At 44.8% G+C, this 20,674-nt stretch overlaps 1 protein-coding gene across 3 annotated transcripts in view; it reads left to right on the forward strand.

The window, feature by feature from the left end:
* The window catches only part of COL15A1 (collagen type XV alpha 1 chain), a 265,933-nt gene that overhangs the window by 123,882 nt on the left and 121,377 nt on the right, over window positions 1-20,674 (forward strand). For all 3 annotated transcript variants that reach the window (XM_030551564.1, XM_030551565.1, XM_030551563.1), the window contains exons 6-9: window positions 3,237-3,363; window positions 5,767-5,885; window positions 15,572-15,718; window positions 16,292-16,318. In XM_030551564.1, the coding sequence (XP_030407424.1) occupies window positions 3,237-3,363; window positions 5,767-5,885; window positions 15,572-15,718; window positions 16,292-16,318 (420 nt within the window). The remainder of the gene's footprint in view (window positions 1-3,236; window positions 3,364-5,766; window positions 5,886-15,571; window positions 15,719-16,291; window positions 16,319-20,674) is intronic.

Here is a 20,674-nt window from a genome sequence, read left to right on the forward strand (position 1 = left end):
AACATAGCTGCTGAATGAAGAATCTTATCCATGCCAAGGATGTATAACCTACTAGTTTGTATTCTGCTAAATTCTACTGTACTTTGCAGTAACAATAGATTGAACTGTTTGGGATATTTCAGTACATTTCCATTCAACAGACTGTACATAGTTTTTCAGCATAGGAAATCATCGGGAAAGAGAGATGTCTTTTTCTAGAAGAGCTGCCACTGTGAAAGGAGTTAATTATAGATACTCTGGTATAGTTTATTTATGTTGCATTCTCCCAAGGGAAGTATTAGAAACCGATTGGTTGGCACATTGACATCTGGACCCTCTCCTGTGAGGTCCTGAGTGCCCTGTGTGATTTCTGAATGTCTTCTGAACTTAATTGGGAGAGGAGAGTCTTCAGCACCTCATTTGAGGTGCTCATCACCTTGAAGATTTTGAGTCCTAAATGTATAACAACAAAACATTCTGGACTGGCAGAGAGGTGAGCTAGAAGACCTACTGGGTCTTTTGCTTCTCTACATTCTAAAGGCCAGAAAACCTCCTCCAACAGAGAAACTCATGCATGAGTTTCCACAGTCAGAAAACTGTGAGCTCATGGAGTTTCCTGGGAATCACCCCTCCAGATGGAGAGTTTTGTGGGGCTGTGGAGCTTTGCTGTGAGTGAGATCTCCTAATCACAGACTGGAGGTCCACTTTGAAGGAACGCAGGTAGAAAGTGAGGACACAGAAATTATCCATGCATTGCTGCACTTCCACACCGCTCCTGTAGTTTCTTTCCCCCTGCAACAGAATATACAGTTATATAGTCTGGTTATACAGAAGCAGAAGAGGAAAGTCACTGGAGACTGTATTTAGAGGAAAAAGAAATCTGCTCCTTTTGCAGGAGGCATAGGCATCAAGATCCAACCTTATTAAAGGATTTATATCCACAAAGTCCAGTACTGCATGTTAAAACATGGCAAAGCTTAATGCTCTAGGTTTATTATAATTCAGATCAACAGATTACATTTAAGGGTACATTAAGCTGTTGGCTCCAATGAATAGTTGGAAAAAGGTATACAAAAATAAAGGAAAAGAGAAGATAAGGAGCAAAAACAAATATATGTAATCTGTTAGAGCAAAGGTATTTGAAATCCAGTCTAATCAATAGAAAGATGTCTGTTGACTTCATTGCGAGTTGGATCTGGCCCACAGTGAAAAAGACTTCTGATATTCTTTGTTCTTTAAGCTTTCAAAGAAATTGCAAGTCAGAATTGACTTCCTAAAACAAATATGGGTCTGTCTACAGTGCTCTTAGACACCTATGGCTGCCCCATGCCAACTGACTTGGGGTAAGGGGCTGTTTAACTGCATTGTAGACATTCGGGCTCTGGGACCCTCCCACCATACACGATCCCAGAGCCTAGGCTCCAGCCCAATCCTGAACATCTACACTGCAGTTAAACAGCCCCTTAACCTGAGCCCTGCAAGCCTGAGTCAACTGGCACAGGCCAGCCGCGGGTTTTTAACTGCAGTATAGACATATGCAGTGTTTTCTCAGAGCTTTACAAGTAACTGAAGTGAAGCCATGATGCCTTCAACAGCAATTTTATTTTATTTTATTTTATTTTATTTTACGACCAGTAGCAAGACTCAAATCTGGAAATAGCAGGAATCTGCACCCACCAATTATAATTGTGACTTGTATTGTGATTGCACAATGGGGACTAGAGTACCTACATGCCAGGTGCTGTACAAACATAGAACAAAAAGACAGTCCCTGCCCCTAAGGGCTTAGTATTCAGTCCTCCCCTCTGTGCTGTCACTGTCCTTCCTTTTAAAATGAGGACAGCATCTAAGTGCATATTGTACTTGAAGCATGTGCTTAGTTCCATTAATTTCAGTGAGACCTGAGCACATGCTTAAGCACTATCTTGAATAAGGATGCTTTCCTGAATAAGGGCCTTAAACCTTATTTCTAGTGTTTTATTATGGAAACACAGCAAACTGCTTTGAAAGGGTTCCTCTCTTGCATATACATAAAAACAGAAGGATAATATCAGGCTAAAGATGTTCTAGGTATAATTCCATTCTTTTACACGTATAGCGAAATATGTAAAAATTCCTTATTACCATTATGTGCATCTCTGCCAGATTCTTTGGCCCACTACATGTGCTCCATGTTGCTATGGCAACACAAATCACATTTAAACCTGGCTTAATTGGCCAGTGGAGGACTGAGTAGGGCAATCCTCTGGCACAGAGCCAGCTCTGTATCAAGTCTCTGAGGGATAGTCTATATGAACAGATAGTGCATGGCAAGCTGGGATGTAACTCTACCTCTCACTAATATACCATACTCAAACTGTCCACGTGGACGTTGCTGCCATGCACTAAAGTTCTATAATGCCCTTTGGTCTACTCCCATTATAAAGTGTATAGATTAAAGTGCACTAAGGAAATTTTAGTCACGTCAGCGGGGGCCATACAGACAGTTCGTGCATGGCAAAGTAGATTTACACCCCAGCTTGCCACAAACTTAACTCTTTGTACAGACAAGCCTTGAGTATATGTGGTAGGGCAGATGTACTTCTACACCTACTCGATCCCAGGCTGCTGAAATTGCCACTGTGGCCTATGGACAGCCAGCAGAAGACAGAGCAGACTGCCAGCTCTGTGGATAGGGCTGGCACTTGCCAGCTGTAGGACCAAGAAGCCATAATGGTGGCTTAATACCGCCTGTGCCTTCTCCAAACTGGTGCCAAATGTCTTACCAGGCCCAGAGGATCTGGATTTCAGATCTGTTTGCTAGCTTTTCAACAGAACTTAGTTGAAACTTTCATACATATTATATGAAATTTATATTAAAACCATTTGGCTATAAATTAGAGAGATGGTTCCTGTCAATCAGAAATGAGGTATTTAAGAAAGAACAGCGGTTAAAGAGAAAAAACTTTATTGTAATGTAATGCAAATACTTCTTGTTAGTAAATGTTAATTTTATTGGTACCTGCCTTTTAGCAGTAACTGAAAACACATTCAAAAGAATTAGGCATTATTAGGAACAAGTGCATAAAAAAGTGCTATTTGGAAGAAAACCAAGACTCCAGTTGAAATTCATAAATATAGCAGGTTTGTCTATTTTCTGAAGTAGAACAAACCTATTGAGTCATTTTATATGGTAAGACTTTTCTCAAGAATAATAATCAAATATGTTTGCTTTACATTCTTGCTAAGCAATTGTTTGGGAATTTATTTTTTTTTAGCCTGAGGAAACAACCGCTGGACCTGTAGGAGCACCTCCAACTATATCAGCTCAATCAGAAGAAATGGATTTCTCAGGCCATCATATATTAGATGAAACACCTGAACCACCTACAATCAAAGAACAAGGCACTATATATATTACCCTTTTTTACTTCTACACTCTTCATGGCCGGCCCTATATCTTCTCTGCATAGACAGCATGTGGCACATTTTGGGTACTACCTGAAATATACATAATCATTTGAAATATCTTAGATATTCTGTTTATTATGATGGGCATCTCATCAGTAATGAACATGATGAGCCTACTGCAGGGTAAAATACATTTTTCACCGAACAGTTGCACTTTGAATTTTTCAAACGGGTCCATTGTAACAGTGGTTATAGGTAGAGACTACAACCCCTCCTGAGCCCCTTTTTGCTAACCATGGGACCCACAGATCATTTAACCACAGCTTGGGCAAAAAAGATCTTTAGTTCTTAGATGTGCAAAGAGCAGGCATACCCTTCTCAACAAAGATAGGTCCCGATCATAGCTGCATTCAAGTAAACTATAGTTTGTTTGAGAGGAAAAACAGATAAAACAAAGAATTAAAATAAATTCTCGGTCTGAATGACTCTCAGTGGACAGTAATGCAAGCCAGCAGATGTGCATACCCACCAGTTCCGGTGTCTTGCAGTAGTGTACCTGGCAACTGTGCAGTACTATATGTAGGAAGGATTTTTACTTCTCTAACTTGCTGCTTAGATCACCTGATACCTGGGCACATGAAATGTCATTATCCCATCTTAGAATGTATAAATATAAATGTTATTGGTTCTAAAATTGTCCAGCCCCTTTTAAAAATTTAGCTCCAGTATTTATTTCTATGATCTCTTATGATAGTGAATTCTGCATACTTAACAACACTGTTATCCATCACAGTAATGTCTGAGCACCACACAGCCAAATGTATCTTTGCCACACCCTGTGAGGTAGGGGAGTATTATCTCCAATTTACAGTAGAGAAACAGGCACAGAGAAATTAAGGGCCAGATTCTCAAAGATCTGTAGGCACCTAAAGATACAGAGAGGTGCCCAGTGGGATTTTCAGAAGTACGTAGACACCTAAACTTACGTTGATTTCAGTGGGAGTTAATTGTGTAGGCACTTTTGAAAATCAAACTTTGTCCCTAATCTGCCTCTTAAGGCACCTAAATTCCTTTAAAAATCTGACCCGAAGTGACTTGGTCAAAGTCAAACAAGAAGTCTGAGAGAGAGCCAAGAATTGAACCCACATCTCTTGAGCTCCAGTCTACTGTCTTAGCAACAGGGTCGCTTAACTATCATTCATTGGATGGTCATGATGATGAAAAGTGAGAAACTGTGAGGGGTAAAAAATCTAAAATGTGGGGAACCATTTTCCCATTGTGTATAGAGTACTTGATCCTATGTAGAGCAGGTATTAAGCATTTCATGTGTAAAGTGCCAAGTACAAAGTGCTAAGCAGGGCACGAAGCACAGAAGAACCCAATTCTCCAATAGTGAGAAAACTGCAGCACACAACCACATTACTAGAGCAGGAGTCAGCAATAGGAGTAAGGCCAAAGAGGAGACTGCATAACTAATTACCTCACCCTTAGACAGAGGAATACACTTAAGCCAGCCGCTCCTGAAACAAACCTTGCAGGACACATCCCTCATTTTTAAATCTTCACAGCTGGAAGTTAGGTAGTGGGAAGGCAAAGGGTTGAAGTAAGAAGATCATCCAATGCACTCTCCTTATCTCACCCATTCCTACAGTATATCCCAGGGCTGCCCAGAGGTGGGGGCAAATGGGGCAATTTGCCCCAGGTCCTGGGCCTCGCAGGGGCCCCCACTAGAGTTTTTCGGGCCCCCTGGAACAGGATCCTTCACTCACTCCGGGGCCCCCGGAAAACTCTCACGGGGCCTGGGCCCCCGGCGCTTCTTCCGCTCCAGGTCTTTGGCTGCAATTCGGCAGTGGGGGGTCCTTCCGCTCTGGGACCTGCCGCCGAAGTGCCTGGTCTTCAGCAGCAATTTGGTGGCGGGGGAGGGTCCTTCCGCTCTGGGACACGCCGTCAAAGTGCTGGGTCTTTGGCGGCAATTCAGCGGCAGGGGGTCCCCGTCGCGGATCTTCGGGGCACTTTGGCGGTGGGTCCCAGAGCGGAAGGACCCCCTGCCACCAAATTACTGCCAAAGCCGGGGGTCCCCTGAATCCTCTGGGCAGCCCCTGTATATCCCCTCTTTTGTACCTATCTTCTCTCTTTTTGTACTTTTTAAAAGAAAATCCCCCTATCTTCCAAAGTTTTTGAAATAACTGTGTTTTTATTTAACTCCATCCTTCTCTATTACAGAAAGATTTTATTTTTGCCTTGAGTTTTGGGGGTTTCCCTTCTTTCCAACTTTCATCTTCTGTTTGTGTATTTTTGTCCAATACCAATTATTTTCTTTCTTTTGCCTTCCTGTATGTTTGCTCTCTTCCCCGATAAATGTCTTCTAGTGTTTTTTCTCTATTTCATTTTATTTAGGTTCAACCAGTGCAGGAAATGATCAACATGAAAGTGATGCCACTACGGTAGCCCAGGAAATACTAAAATCAGAAACTGGTTCTGGTGCTATTGTTTTGCAAGGAGTGAGCAGAGAAAAGGTAGGATAGGGGGCTTACTATGTAGCTCCTCATTATGGCTCTGATTCAGGAAAGCACTTATGCATCTTATTAAATGCTTTCCTGAATTAGCACATTTATCCTTTCCAGCTTACCACTAATGATTATAGTGATCAGTTATTTGTATACTTATGCCTGGTCTACACTACGCGTTTAAACCGATTTTAGCAGCGTTAAACCGATTTAATGCTGCACCTGTCCACACAATGAGGCCCTTTATATCGATATAAAGGGCTCTTTAAACCGGCTTCTGTACTCCTCCCCGACGAGAGGAGTAGCGCTGAAATCGGTATTACCATATCGGATTAGGGTTAGTGTGGCCGCAAATCGATGGTATTGGCCTCCGGGCGGTATCCCACAGTGCACCATTGTGACTGCTCTGGACAGCAATTTGAACTCGGATGCAGTGGCCAGGTAGACAGGAAAAGCCCCGCAAACTTTTGAATTGCATTTCCTGTTTGCCCAGCGTGGAGCTCTGATCAGCATGGGTGGCGATGCAGTCCCAAATCCAAAAAGAGCTCCAGCATGGACCATATGGGAGATACTGGATCTGACCGCTGTATGGGGAGACAAATCTGTTCTATCAGAGCTCCGTTACAGAAGATGAAATGCCAAAGCATTTGAAAAAAATCTCCAGGCTATGATACAGAGTCCACAGCACAGTGCTGTGTGACAAGAGTAATGGAAAGCCAAAGAATCAAATGGACACTCATGGAGGGAGGGAGGGGATACTGAGGACTCCAGCTATCCCACAGTCCCCAGCAGTCTCCGAAAAGTATTTGCATTCTTGTCTGAGCTCCCAATGCCTGTAGGGTCAAACACATTGTACAGGGTTGTTCAGGGGATAGCTCGTTAATTTACCCCCTCCTTCCCCATGAAAGAAAAGGGGAAAAAATCATTTCTTGACTTTTTTCAATATCACCCTATGTCTACTGCATGCTGCTGGTAGATGCGATGCTGCAGCAGTGAACAGAAGTATCCTCTCCCCTCCCCTCCCCTTCCCTCCCCGGTGGCAGACGGTACAATATGACTGCTATCTGTTGTCATCATCAGGCAGTGAGTACTCCTGGCTGGCATCAGGTGAGGTCGGCCCGGGGCGCCTGGGTAAAAATAGGAATGACTCCTGGTCATTCCCAGTCGATGGTACAGAATGGCTGGTAACCATCTTCATCACAGCAACTGGGGGCTGAGCTCCATCAGCCCCCTCCCTTTCATGTGTAAAGAAAAGTTTTTGTACTGCCTGGACTATCATAGCAGCGGGATGCTGGGCTCCTCTCCCCTGCACCGTTTAATGTCCTGCCTGGACTATCATAGCAGCTGGAGGCTGCCTCCCCCTCATTTTATCTCACTAACAAGTCAGTGTTTCTTATTCCTGCATTCTTTATTACTTCATCACACAAATGGGGGACACTGCCACGGTAGCCCAGGAGGATTGGGGGAGGAGGGAAGCAACGGGTGGGGTTGTTGCAGGGGCACCCCCTAGGATGGCATGTAGCTCATCATTTCTGCGAGATCTGACACGGAGCGGCTGTGCTCTCTGATTCTCTGGTACACTGGTTCTCTAGTACACTTGCCCCATATTCTAGGCAGGACTGACTCTATTTTTAGATACTATAAAGGAGGGATTGACTCAGGGAGTCATTCCCATTTTTGTCTTTGCGCCCCCGGCCGACCTCAGCCAGGGGCACCCATGACAGCAGCAGACGGTACAGAATGACTGATAACCGTCATCTCATTGCCAATTTACAGTGGCATGGCAGACAGTACAGAACAACTGATAACCGTCTCTGCTATGTTGCAAAGGCAAATGAATGCTGCTGTGTAGTGCTGCAGTACCATCTCTGTTAGCAACATCCAGTAGACATACGGTGACAGTTAAAAAAAAGCTGAACGGGCTCCATGGTTGCCGTGCTATGGTGTCTGCCAGGGCAATCCAGGGAAAAAGGGTGTGAAATGATTGTCTGCCGTTGCTTTCACGGAGGAAGGAATAAGTGACGACATTTACCCAGAATCACCCGCGACACTGTTTTTGCACCATCATGCATTGGGATCTCAACCCAGAATTCCAATGGGCGGGGGAGACTGCGGGAACTATGGGATAGCTACCCACAGTGCAACGCTCCAGAAATCGACGCTAGCCTCGGGCCATGGATGCACACCACCAAATTAATATGCTTAGTGTGGCCGCATGCACTCGACTTTATACAATCTGTTTTACAAAACCGGTTTATGTAAAATCGGAATAATCTTGTAGTGTAGATATACCCTCAAGCAGCTATGGCATCTCATGGCAACATCGTATCCAAATCCAGATCCAAACTTTCTAGTTCATACTGTGCCATAGACAGAGCAAACATGTGCTTTTGATGTGGACTATTTTTACTTTATTTAAAGAAGCCATGAAGAAGGAAAGGAACCCCTATAAATCCTCAAAGTGAGAGCCTGGAGTTTGTTGTTCATTTTATAACAGCCATCTTGAACTAACTTGTAGAGACAGCCTTGCAGACTAGGGGGCTACTTTATTCTTAAGTAAAGCTCCTGGTGCATGTTATGTAATTTTAAATCTATTTGGTATGCTATACAACATGCACCAGGGATCCTTTATCAGCTGGATAGAGCAGTTGAACCCAAACTCCTTGAATTTTGGAGCAGTTGAGTTCTGAAATTTGTATCTGTGGCTCGTCTCTAGAACTGAGTAAACAATGCCACCCTCCCTCAATAGTTAAAACAAAACCTCTTGAAATAGATTACTTTTTCAAGAGAGGAGGCAAAAGCACTTGAACAGATTTGAAAGCGAGTTTGATTGTTTGCAGAGTACTCTTGCAAAAATTGTGTGATTTTTTTTTCATTTTTGGTGGTTTTGAAACAAGATAGGCCCAGTTCACTTAGCAGATACCCAAAGTATATCTGAATTATGCTAGCTACTTAAAGCACAGAATTCCCTTAGACACACATTTATGTCCACACCAATTTCATACTCAAAATTTGAGAGGCTGATCCTACAGTCTTTACCCAGACTTCATTGGGAGTTTTGCCTGAGTAATGGCAGCTGCATATAGCCCTGGGTACTTTGATAAAAAAGCACACAGTGTTAGAACATAAGAAAAGCCATCAGACCTGTGGTCCAGCTAGCCCAGTATCCTATCTTCCAACAGTGGCCAATGCCAAGTACTGCAGACAGAATGAACAGAACAGTGCAGTTATTGAGGGATCCATCCCCTGTCATCCATTCTCAGCTTCTGGCAGCCAGAGGCTAGGGACTCCCAGAGCATGGGGTTGCATCCCTGACCATTTTGGCTAATAGCCATTGACGGATCTGTCCTCCATGAATTTATCTAAATCTTTGTTGAACCCAATGATAGTTTTGGCCTTCACAACATCCCCTGGCAATGGGTTTGACTGTATGTTGTGTGCAGAATACTTCCTTTTGTTTGTTTTAAAACCTGCTGCCTATTAATTTCATTGGAAGACACCTGGTGCTTGTGTTATGTGAAGGAGTAAATAACACTTCCATATTCACTTCCTTCATGACATTTGTGATTTTGTAGACCTCTATCATATTCCCCCTTAGTTGTGTCTTTTTCAAATTGAAAAGTCCAGTCTTTTTAATCACTCCATGTGTGGAAGCTGTTCCATACCCTTAATCATTTTTGTTGCCCTTCTCTGTAAAGTAACTCTGCACCTAATGTTATAGTTATGTTCCTGAAAAATGCGACTTTAAGTGAAACAATGTTAAGTGAATCCAATTTCCCCATAAGAATTAATGTAAAAGGGGAAGGGGGGAGGTTCTAGGGTTTTGTTTTTTTTGCCAGACAAAAGCATTATATACATTTTAGGGCTTGTCTACATCAGAAAGTTGCAGCGCTGGTGAGGGAGTTGCAGCGCTGCAACTTTGAAGGTGTACACATCTGCAGGGCATCACCAGCGCTGCAACTCCCTGTTTGCAGCGCTGGCCGTACTCCCGTTTTGTCTCGGGTGTAGAGGATCCAGCGCTGGTGATCCAGCGCTGGTAATCCAATGTAAACACTTCCCAGCGCTTTTCTTGACCTCCGTGGAAGGAGGAAGCCTCTGGTAATCAAGCTGATCTCCTTTCCCGGTTTGCTCTCTCGTTCCCGGAACCCTGAGCAAGCAGGTCTCCTTCCCTGCGGTTTGCTGGGTGGCTCCGGGAACGCGAGAGCAAACCGCGGCGAAGCTGGTCTCCTTCCCCGGTTTGCTCTCTCGGTCCCGGAACCCCGAGCAAGCAGGTCTCCTTCCCTGCAGTTTGCTGGGTGGCTCCGGGAACGGGAGAGCAAACCGCGGCGAAGCTGGTCTCCTTCCCCGGTTTGCTCTCTCGGTCCCGGAACCCCGAGCAAGCAGGTCTCCTTCCCTGCGGTTTGCTGGGTGGCTCCGGGAACGGGAGAGCAAACCGCGGCGAAGCTGGTCTCCTTCCCCGGTTTGCTCTCTCGGTCCCGGAACCCCGAGCAAGCAGGTCTCCTTCCCTGCGGTTTGCTGGGTGGCTCCGGGAACGGGAGAGCAAACCGCGGCAAAGCTGGTCTCCTTCCCCGGTTTGCTCTCTCGGTCCCGGAACCCCGAGCAAGCAGGTCTCCTTCCCTGCTGTTTGCTGGGTGGCTCCGGGAACGGGAGAGCAAACCGCGGCGAAGCTGGTCTCCTTCCCCGGTTTGCTCTCTCGGTCCCGGAACCCCGAGCAAGCAGGTCTCCTTCCCTGCGGTTTGCTGGGTGGCTCCGGGAACGGGAGAGCAAACCGCGGCGAAGCTGGTCGCCTTTCCCGGTTTGCTCTCTCGGTCCTGGAACCCCGAGCAAGCAGGTCTCCTTCCCTGCTGTTTGCTGGGTGGCTCCGGGAACGGGAGAGCAAACCGCGGCGAAGCTGGTCTCCTTCCCCGGTTTGCTCTCTCGGTCCCGGAACCCCGAGCAAGCAGGTCTCCTTCCCTGCGGTTTGCTGGGTGGCTCCGGGAACGGGAGAGCAAACCGCGGCGAAGCTGGTCGCCTTTCCCGGTTTGCTCTCGCGTTCCCGGAACCCCCCTTGAAGCCGCCCAACAGCGCTGCAGTGTGGCCACATCTAACACCACTTGCAGCGCTGGTTGCTGTAAGTGTGGCCACTCTGCAGCGCTGGCCCTATACAGCTGTACTAATACAGCTGTAACAACCAGCGCTGCAAAATTTTAGATGTAGACATGGCCTTAAACAAGCAATTTAATACAGGTATAAGTTTTTTAAACAATATTAAAGAAACAATTTAATACTACAGTCATCATTGCTGAGTATGAAGCTTGGTTGAGGTGGTGGAGTCAGAAAGTGAAAGAGGGTAGATTGTCCGGCTGCTCCTCTTGCTGAACTTTCTGAACTCAAACAAACACATCTAGAGATTGTTGTTTTGCTTTCCTTTCTTTTTCCCCCTTGGTAAATTTCTTTATAGCAAATCATTAGATGACCAACTCCCCTAATCACTTTGGAGCTGCGTTCCCTGTCAGGATCATCATTACTAAGGATTTGCAAGCCAGCTTCAGTCATTTGGAAAGCTTCAGAAAGACGTTTGGCAATCAAATTTCGATGGGTTAGTGGTTCTTCTACTTCTTGGCCCTCTTCTTCCATTGCTCTCATCACCTCTAGTTGCATCAGATCTTCATTGGTTAGCTCATATGATTGCAGAAGTTGTGTAACGTCGGTTTCTTCCACTCATCAAAACCTGCTTTCTTGCCAAGCTGAGGCTGTCTTTCTTCATAGCGGGGACAACATCTTTGAATCCTTTTAAGTCATTGACCCATTCAGGCCACACTTTCCTCCACACACCATTCATGCATGCCTGAGTAACTTCAGCCCAGGACTCACCAATGTTATTGATGCACTTCAGGATGTTGTAGTCACGCCAGAATTGTTGAATCATAGGTTTGTCTTCCCCATTGGTGCCTCTGATGAGCTGGTCGAAAGAATGGCATAAATAACACAACTTAAATGCAGTGATGACTCCTTGGTCCATGGGTTGGATGAGTGATGTGGTGTTAGGTGGCAGAAAAACAACTGACATTTTCACACAGGTCTTCCAGTTGATCGGATGAGCTGGTGCATTATCAATAAGCAATAAAATCTTGAAATCAAGATTTTTCTTGGCACAGTATTCCTTCCATGCGGGGACAGCATTGAGTGTCAGCTATTCTGAAAAAATAGCTCCACTTATCCATGCCTTCTTATTGGATCTCCAAATGACTAGAAGGTGTTTCTTTGAAAATCCCTTGAGAGTGCATGGTGTTTCAGTTTGGTACACTGTCAGTGGTTTCATCTTCATGTCTCTGACAACATTACCACCTAGAAGCAACGTTAGACGGCCTTTAGCTACTTTAAATCCGGGTGCTGTCTTCTCCTCTCAGGAAATGTAAGTCCGCTCAGGCATCCTCTTCCAGCGCAGGCCCATTTCATTGACATTGAAGACTTGTTTAGGGGAATAGCCACCTTCCTTAATTAATTTCTTAATTATTTTCTTGAGATAGTCGGGGAATTCTTTAGCTGCTGCAGTATCAGCACTAGCCACCTCACTGGACATCTTGATGTTATGCAGGTGGAAGTGCCTCTTGAACCGATCAAACCATCCCTGACTTGCTGTGAAAGTCTCTGTCTGTGATCCTTCACCTTGGTCTCTCTTCAAATTGTCATACAAATTTTTTGCCTTAGCTTGTATCACTAGCAAACTTAGAGGTATGTTCCACTGGTTTTGGTCCTCTATCCACCATAAGAGAAGATGCTCCATATTTTCCAGCAAACTACTTCTTGATCGATTCTTGTAGTAGCACTAAGCAGTGTTACACACCAAGCATAAGAACATAAGAATGACCATATTTGGTCAGACCAGAGGACCTTCCAGCCCAGTATCCTGTCTGCCGACACTGGCCAATGTCTAACCTCTTGCATACCACTAGCCACTCACCCATAATCTCTGCAGCAAGTCCATAATGTCTAGTATATCTTTTTAAAAACTGTATCCTTCCTTGATTTGAAAAAATGTGATGAAGCTTCTTAAGTCTCTCCCTGTAATGCATCTTTTCCAGACTGCAGGTAATTCTTGTAGCCTTTGTTTGCACTTTTCCATTTTTAAGCATCCTTTTTTATGTGTGAACTCCAGAACTGGACTCAGGATTCCAGTAATGGTCTCACTAATGCTGCATACAGAGGTAATACCATCTCCCTACTTCTAATTGATATTCTCCTGCTTATAGATCCAAGGACTATGTTCACCCTTTTAGCTACAGCATCACACTGGAAGCTCATGTTCATCTTTTATGTAACATCCCTGCCTAAGTCCTTTTCAGGACACAGTCCCTCATCTTACAAAAGTGACCTACATTTTTAGTTCCTAGATGTATAATCTTTAATTTGGCTGTTTGTTTTTGGACACATGATGTTCCAATAAGCCTAGCTTACCAAGCCATCAGGTCAGCCTATCTAACTGATCTGTCTCCGCCGTTATTTACCACTCCACCAATTTTTGTGTTATCTGCAAATTTTATTAGTAATGAGATTATATTTTCTTCTAGAGCATTGAGAAAGATATTGAACAGCACTGGGCTGTGAACAGATCCCTGCAGGATCCAACTAGAAGGGCCTTCCTTGGATGGCAATTCCAGATTTACAATTATTTTTGCAGTCTATCAGTTAACCAGTTTTTAATTGATTTAATGTGGGCTACATTGGGTTTTATGTAGCACTAACTTTTTTTTTTATCAGAATGTCATGTGGCACTAAGTCAAAAGCCTTACAGAAATCTAAGTATCTTATGTCAATACACCTACATTTACCAACAAAACTTGTAATCTCATTCAAAAACAAAGTAAAGTTTGCCCAAGAGGATTTATTTTCCATAAAATCGTATTGACTGGCATTAATTATGCTACCATCTTTTAATCCTTTACTGATTATAGCCCATATCAGCCTTTCCATGATTTTGTCCAGGACTGATGTCAGGCGAACCTATCTGTAGTTTCCTGAGTCTTCCCATTTACCCTTTTAAATATTGGCATGGCATTAGCTCTTTTCTAGTCCTGTGGTACATCCCTAGTCTTCCAAGATCTGTTAAAAATCAATACTAATGGTTCAGAGAGTTGCTTGGCCAATTCTTTTAATACTCTTTGAGACAAGTTATCTGGTCTTATAGATTTTAAAAAGTTTAAAAAGTTAACTAGTTGTTGTTCAACATCCTCCCTAGTTATTGACAGAACAGAAAGATATGCTTACATTATCCTGCTTCTTTCCAAATACAGAACAAAAATATGTACTGAATACTTCTGCCTTCTATTGCACAATTAACAATTTTACCATTCATCTAGTTTTGGACCAATACCATTGACAGGATTTAGTTCATTCCTGATATGTGTAAAGAACTAGTTTTTATTGTCTGTGAGAGGTGTTCTGGTGCTTTGTGGGGTAGATGCTTTAGAAGAGGATTCTATAAAACTCATTGTTTTGTATGTGGTGTGATTAGGGGAGTGAAGGTGATATAAATGAAATATGAAAGATCATCTTGTCTTGTGGGGGATATTTTATTTTTCTGTGTGAGCTGCAGCATTTGGTTTGTGTGTTTGTTTTTGTTTATTTGAATTCTATTCTGGCTCCCTTTTGGGAATCAAAAGGGCATCAAAGATTCCTGACACCTGGGAATCAGTTGGATTGCCTTAACTATCAATTGGCCAGAAAGACAGGGACTAATTGTCCTGGTTTAAGCCTCACCTGGCCTCTAAAGAAAGCAGAGTCTAGAGCCAATCAGGACCAGAGAGGGGCAAGATAATAGTTCTCCTGTCAGTGGAAGGAGGCAATTCAAATATTGAAAGCTGTTGGCTTCCTGCTTCTGTATGGTGGGGCTAAAACCTTGGAAGATTGCAGTCTAGAAAACCCCAGCTAGGGAACTGAATTCTGTTTTTGTTTTGTTTTGTTTTGGTATATGTCCTCCCAGCTTAGGAGAAGACAAATTAAAACTCATATTCCACCTTTAAGAGGGAGATAGAGCATGGCTATGACCTTTTTTAAAAATAGAAGCTAGACCCACTGCTTGGGATGTTCTTTTGATATTGTCCTTTACCCTGCTGGTCGTTGATGCCTTTAGCCTCCCTTATCAATTGCCTATATTTACTAACTGCTGGTTTGTACTCTTTGCTATCAGCTTCCTAATTTTTTCCATATATGTGGTAATGGTTGCTTTCACTTCACTTGATTATTTTTTTAACCAAAGAAGCCTTATTTCATGATTGCTGAACTGTGTGTGTGGTGAGGCAATGGTGTTGGATTTTTTTGGGGTAGCTAACAGAGTATTCTTAAATAGATGCCCATTATTATTAACATTTTTATGTTTAAATTTTCCTCCCACTCAGTTTTGTGTGGGCAACTGGCTTTTTCAAAGCACCAAATGTTGCTGATTGGGGACTATAATTCTGTCTGCACATAGCTAGTGAAATTAAGTCATGACCACTCGTACCCAGGCAATCATCCCATTTTAGTTGAATGATCAATTCATCTTGATCAGTCAGAACGAGGTTTAATACCCTGAGTTGGTTTTAATATATATTGGTACAGTGCCTAGCACAATGGGGCCCCAAACTGGTTTGAGGCCTGTAGGTATGATGGCAATATATGTTTAAATAATAAAAAGAAAATAATAAAACCTATTATTGTATATTATACATTCTTAGGGTCAAAAAGGTGAGAGAGGTGAAAAAGGAGAGCAAGGGCCGCAAGGACCACCAGGACCACCAGGAAAGTCGAAACTAGAAAAAATGCAGACAGGGATTCAAGGACCCCCTGGGCCTCTAGGAAAACCTGGGCGAGATGGTGAACCTGTGAGTACTGCATCTCTGTTGAAGCCACACAGATTATATAGAGAGGCCAATATTCATTTATCACACACAGGTGAAGGGCCGATTCTCTACTGCCTTGCACCCTGTGTAGTCAAAGTGGGTGTTTAATCATGCCACATCAAAATAGTAGTCTTCTCCACATATCAGTGATTCTACAGGGTGCCTGGCCATGGTGATTCTGGACCAAAGGGTGTAAAACACAACTGCTGAGGTGTCAGCCAAGCTCCTCAAGGATGGCACTTGCATTTTGAGAAATGTTGGATGGGGGGGGACAGGTTGTGTAGCTCCCAAGAAGCATAGTTTATGTATCCCCTCTAAGCTGCAGCTTCTGGATACACAGAGTGTTTTATACTTCACTCTCTCCTCAATCACAAATACATGGCCCCCAATTAAATACGTATACAAAATAATGCACCTGGTAACACAATACAAATCCTAATTCTGTTTTGATATTTTGTCACAGCATGAAATGCTGGCCATTAAGATGCAGTTACTTGTTTTTATCCCTCTTCTGCTTGTTCTATGAACCTTTCTAAAATGAGTGTTTTCTTTTAGGGCATTCCTGGTAAAGATGGATTGCCAGTAAGTACCTTTTTTGTGCATATTTTAGTTTGTTGAAGAGAAAGAAACCTAGCATGTCTTTGCCAGACTGACAATCAGCTAAGTTTGAGCTTAAGCTATACAATGCTGTTTTGCAACCCCGTTCTCAGTAGACAGTTTGGTATCTGAACTGCTGCACTATGTTGTAATGAAAAGCAAGAAGACTGTAATGTTTCAAAGTGCATCACAAGCCACCAGAGCCCAGCCATCGTTACCCCAGGGCTCCGGCAGGCTCCGGGGGCTATTTAAAGGGCCCGGGCCCTTTAAATTGTCCTTGGAGCCCTAGGGTAGCGGCAGTGGGGCTCCAGCGGCGATTTAAAGGGCCCGGGGCGGTAGCGGCGGCAGGAACCCTGGGCCCTTTAAATCGCCACCCGAGCCCCGCAGCCGCTACCTCATGGCTCTGGCAGCGGGGCTCTGACAGCAATTTAAAGGGCTGGAGCCCAGGGCCCTTTAAATTGCTGCCTCAGGAAGTCGGTCCACCCCGGTATGGCGCACCAGCTCTTGCTGGCAGGGGTGGCAGGTTTGTAGAAATTTTGATGGTGCCCAGAACCTGCCCCTGCCCAAACTCTGCACCCCCAAACTCCACCCCCCACCTGCCTAACACTCTGGGAGGGAGTTTGGGAGTTGGAGGAGGTCTGGAGTGCAGGCCCTGGCTGGTGCAGGCGGGATGCAGGGTGCAGGTTCTGGGAGGGAGTTTGGGGATAAGAGGGGTGTGGAGGGAGGAGGTGCAGGGGTGAGGGCTGTGGGGTGAGGCTGGGGGTGGATTTGGGATGTGGCTGGGGATGAGGGGTTTGGGGTGTGGGAGGGGACTCAGGACTGAGGCAGAGGGTTGGGATGCAGAGGGATGAGGGCTCTGACTGGGGGTGTGGGCTCTGGGGTGGGGCAGGGCTGGAGATGAGTTTGGGGTGCAGACAGGCTGCCCTGGGACTGGAGCCAGAGAGGAGGACTCCCCCCAGCCCTTTCCCTGCTGGCAGCAGTGAGCTCTGGGGTAGGGACCCCATTCTCCCCCCCTAGCAGCACATTCACCCCCCCCCATCACTGCACATGCTCCTAGGGCCCCTCTCAGGTCCAGGAATCCCCCTCGCCTCCCCTGTGGTGGGTGTCATGCCGGGGGAGGGGAGGTGCTGCCATCACATGTGCACCTCCTCCCCTGCTGCTGCCCCTGACTGGGGCTGCCCCTTGCACAGCGTGGGGCAAGAGCAGTGACTGCAGGCAGGGGGGCGGCTGTATGGTGGAGGGTCCCACTGGAAAATGAAAGGGCTCTAGGGGGAAATGTAGCCTGCCCTGGCAGTTGTAGAGGGGGGCATTAGGACCCCGTGGCAGCAGTTAATGCAGGCAGGCAGCATGGAGCTGCAGCGGATGGGGAGAGACAAACATTCTGCTCTGGAACCCAGGGAGGTGCATGGGGGCAGCAAAGGGGGGGCCAGGGCACACTCAGGGGAGGCGCAGGGGAGCAGCAGATGGAGCCAGGGGGGAGACCCGACCCCGAACATTCGTGGAGCCGGGCTCCTGGACCCTCAGTTTTGCTGTAGCCAAGAGGCGGAGTCAGAGAGGGAGCGAATGCTCCATTTTCTTGCTGGTAGCTACTGCACCTTTTCTTACCGGTCCTCCGTACCAGCCCGTACCCGCTTACTTTCACCTCTGTCCCCACCCCCATTCCTCTGTGTTCTCAACTCTGTCACATTAACAGACCCACACCACCTGTCTCACTCCCTGGCTCCATCCTGCCCACAGCTACCACATACCCCTGATCACCACTTCTCCTCAGCCCATTTCCCACCTCCTCAATTGCCCTGTTGCTCCTCCCTCCCCTGACTCAAGCCTGCCTCCCAGCTCCTGAAACCCATGCAACCCACTCTCACATTACATTGTCGCAGTGCATTTTTCATCGGCTGTTGTTTGGTGTGATCTTCTTCCATGCTCAGGTGTTCCCCAACGGCTTCTCACCTGTGTCATTCTGTCACCCTTCTCCCATGCTCCCAGGTCTCTGGCTTCTCTTCTAGCTGCCACATTCCATCCACATTCCAAGATTCCAGTGTCGTCCTCCCTCCCACACTCTCTTCTCTGCAATGCTCTAGTGTGACATATCTTCCAGCTGCACTACCTACATGACTTTTTTCCATTTTCCCACTCCCCACCGTGTTGCTATATTTTCCCTCCTCCCTCCCTCCCACAGGGAAGCATTTGGGTGGGAATATCATCTACCTTATGCACCCCTTTCCCCTTCCAGAAATCTACACAAATGCTAAAAATTTTGTCTGTTCGTGCCCTCTGTATACACTCCTCAGGGGAGGGTCACATTTTTATAATAGTCAGTACAAATGATCCAGTGGTGAGGGGGTTAATTATTCAGTCCAACAGGCAAACAAATGCTTCATCTATCTGCAAATCTCTGTTCATACTCCACATTCAAAGAAATCTAGTTATTATTGCACAAGGTCAATTCATATTTAGGAGTACATAAGAATGGCCGTACCGGGTCAGACCAAAAGTCCATCTAGCCCAGTATCTGTCTACCGCAGTGGCCAATGCCAGGTGCCCCAGAGGGAGTGAACCTAACAGGTAATGATCAAGTGATCTCTCTCCTGCCATCCATCTCCACCCTCTGACAAACAGAGGCTAGGGACACCATTCCTTACCCATCCTGGCTAATAGCCATTTATGGACTTAACCTCCATGAATTTATCCAGTTCTCTTTTAAATGTTGTTATAGTCCTAGCCTTCACAACCTCCTCAGGTAAGGAGTTCCACAAATTTACTGTGCGCTGTGTGAAGAAGAACTTCCTTATATTTGTTTTAAACCTGCTGCCTATTAATTTCATTTGGTGACCCCTAGTTCTTGTATTATGGGAATAAGTAAATAACTTTTCCTTATCCACTTTCTCCACATCACTCATGATTTTATATACCTCTATCATATCCCCCCTTAGTCTCCTCTTTCCAAGCTGGAGTCCTAGCCTCTTTAATCTTTCCTCATATGGGATCCTCTCCAAACTCCTAATCATTTTAGTTGCCCTTTTCTGAACCTTTTCTAGTGCCAGTATATCTTTTTTGAGGTAAGGAGACCACATCTGTACGCAGTATTCGAGATGTGGGCGTACCATGGATTTATATAAGGGCAATAAGATATTCTCAGTCTTATTTTCTATCCCCTTTTTAATGATTCCTAACATCCTGTTTTGGTTTTTTTTGACCACCTCTTCACACTGCACATGGAGAAAGGATTTATCATTAGAAAAGCTGTACCAGGCAAAGATGCTGACCTTTTTAGCTTTGCACTATGCTTTCTTGCTCTTAGCATTTTAATTTTAAGCAGAACACATTTTTTTAAACAAAAGCCATGACAAATTGTTCTGTGGAAAAAGCTTCAATTATATAAAGTGATTAGCAATTTTATTTCTGCGGGAGCAACACTTTAAATTAGCCTCTGCATGTTTGGATATTTTTTTCTTTTACAGTTCTTTGTGGTATAAAGAATCATATTTCCTCCCTTAGCAATCTTCTTGCAGCTTTACTTATCTTCGGAAACCATTTTGTCTGTGTGCTATTAGACCCCTATCCTGCTAATACTTTCACACATGCTCAACTATGCTACTGTGAGCAATCCCATTGAAATCAATGTACTGTTTGAAGTAGTGCAGGAAAGCACATGTGCAAGTGTTGGCAGGGTTGGGGCCTTAATGCATAAAAAGCATTTTGCCACAACCAATTAAGCACCAGAGAAATCAATATTAACCACAAAGAAAAAAATGAAATTGTGGGTACGTTTGAGTCTTACTGCATGTAGTTCATGGATCTTTATAGTTAGTGCAGTGCTATCATGGTTAGACTCTGACAGTGGATATGATTAACACACACCGTTGTCCAGATTTCCTTGGAGAAAAAGTTTATAAATGAACATAAATCTGAGCTTCATTTTCCTCTGGATTTCGTTCCAGAATTTTAGGTTAGCTGGCTAATTCATTGCATGTGATAGCCTTATCCTGCACCACTTAAAATCAATGGGAACTTTGTTATAGACTTCAATGAGCAAAGGCTCAAGCCTTATATAGAACACAGCATATGCATATTGTATTGGGGGGAAAATACACAGTGGGATAAGTGGGTTATTTGGGGTTTGGGAGTTGAGATTTATTAGAACCCTGAGGGTTAAAAGGAAACTTGAGGCCTAATACTGCAAGGTAATTTCTGTGAGATGCTTAGCACCCATTGAACTCAATGGGAATTGAGGGTGCTCAGCATCCTGCAGGATGGGGCTCTAATGATTCCAGTAGGAGATGAGTGGAGTCAGCACCTCATGATGAGGCATGCTGCATGATGTGTGGCACTCGATTAGCA

Source organism: Gopherus evgoodei, chromosome 2, assembly GCF_007399415.2.
Source record: "Gopherus evgoodei ecotype Sinaloan lineage chromosome 2, rGopEvg1_v1.p, whole genome shotgun sequence".
In the NCBI taxonomy this organism is placed as follows: domain Eukaryota; kingdom Metazoa; phylum Chordata; order Testudines; family Testudinidae; genus Gopherus; species Gopherus evgoodei.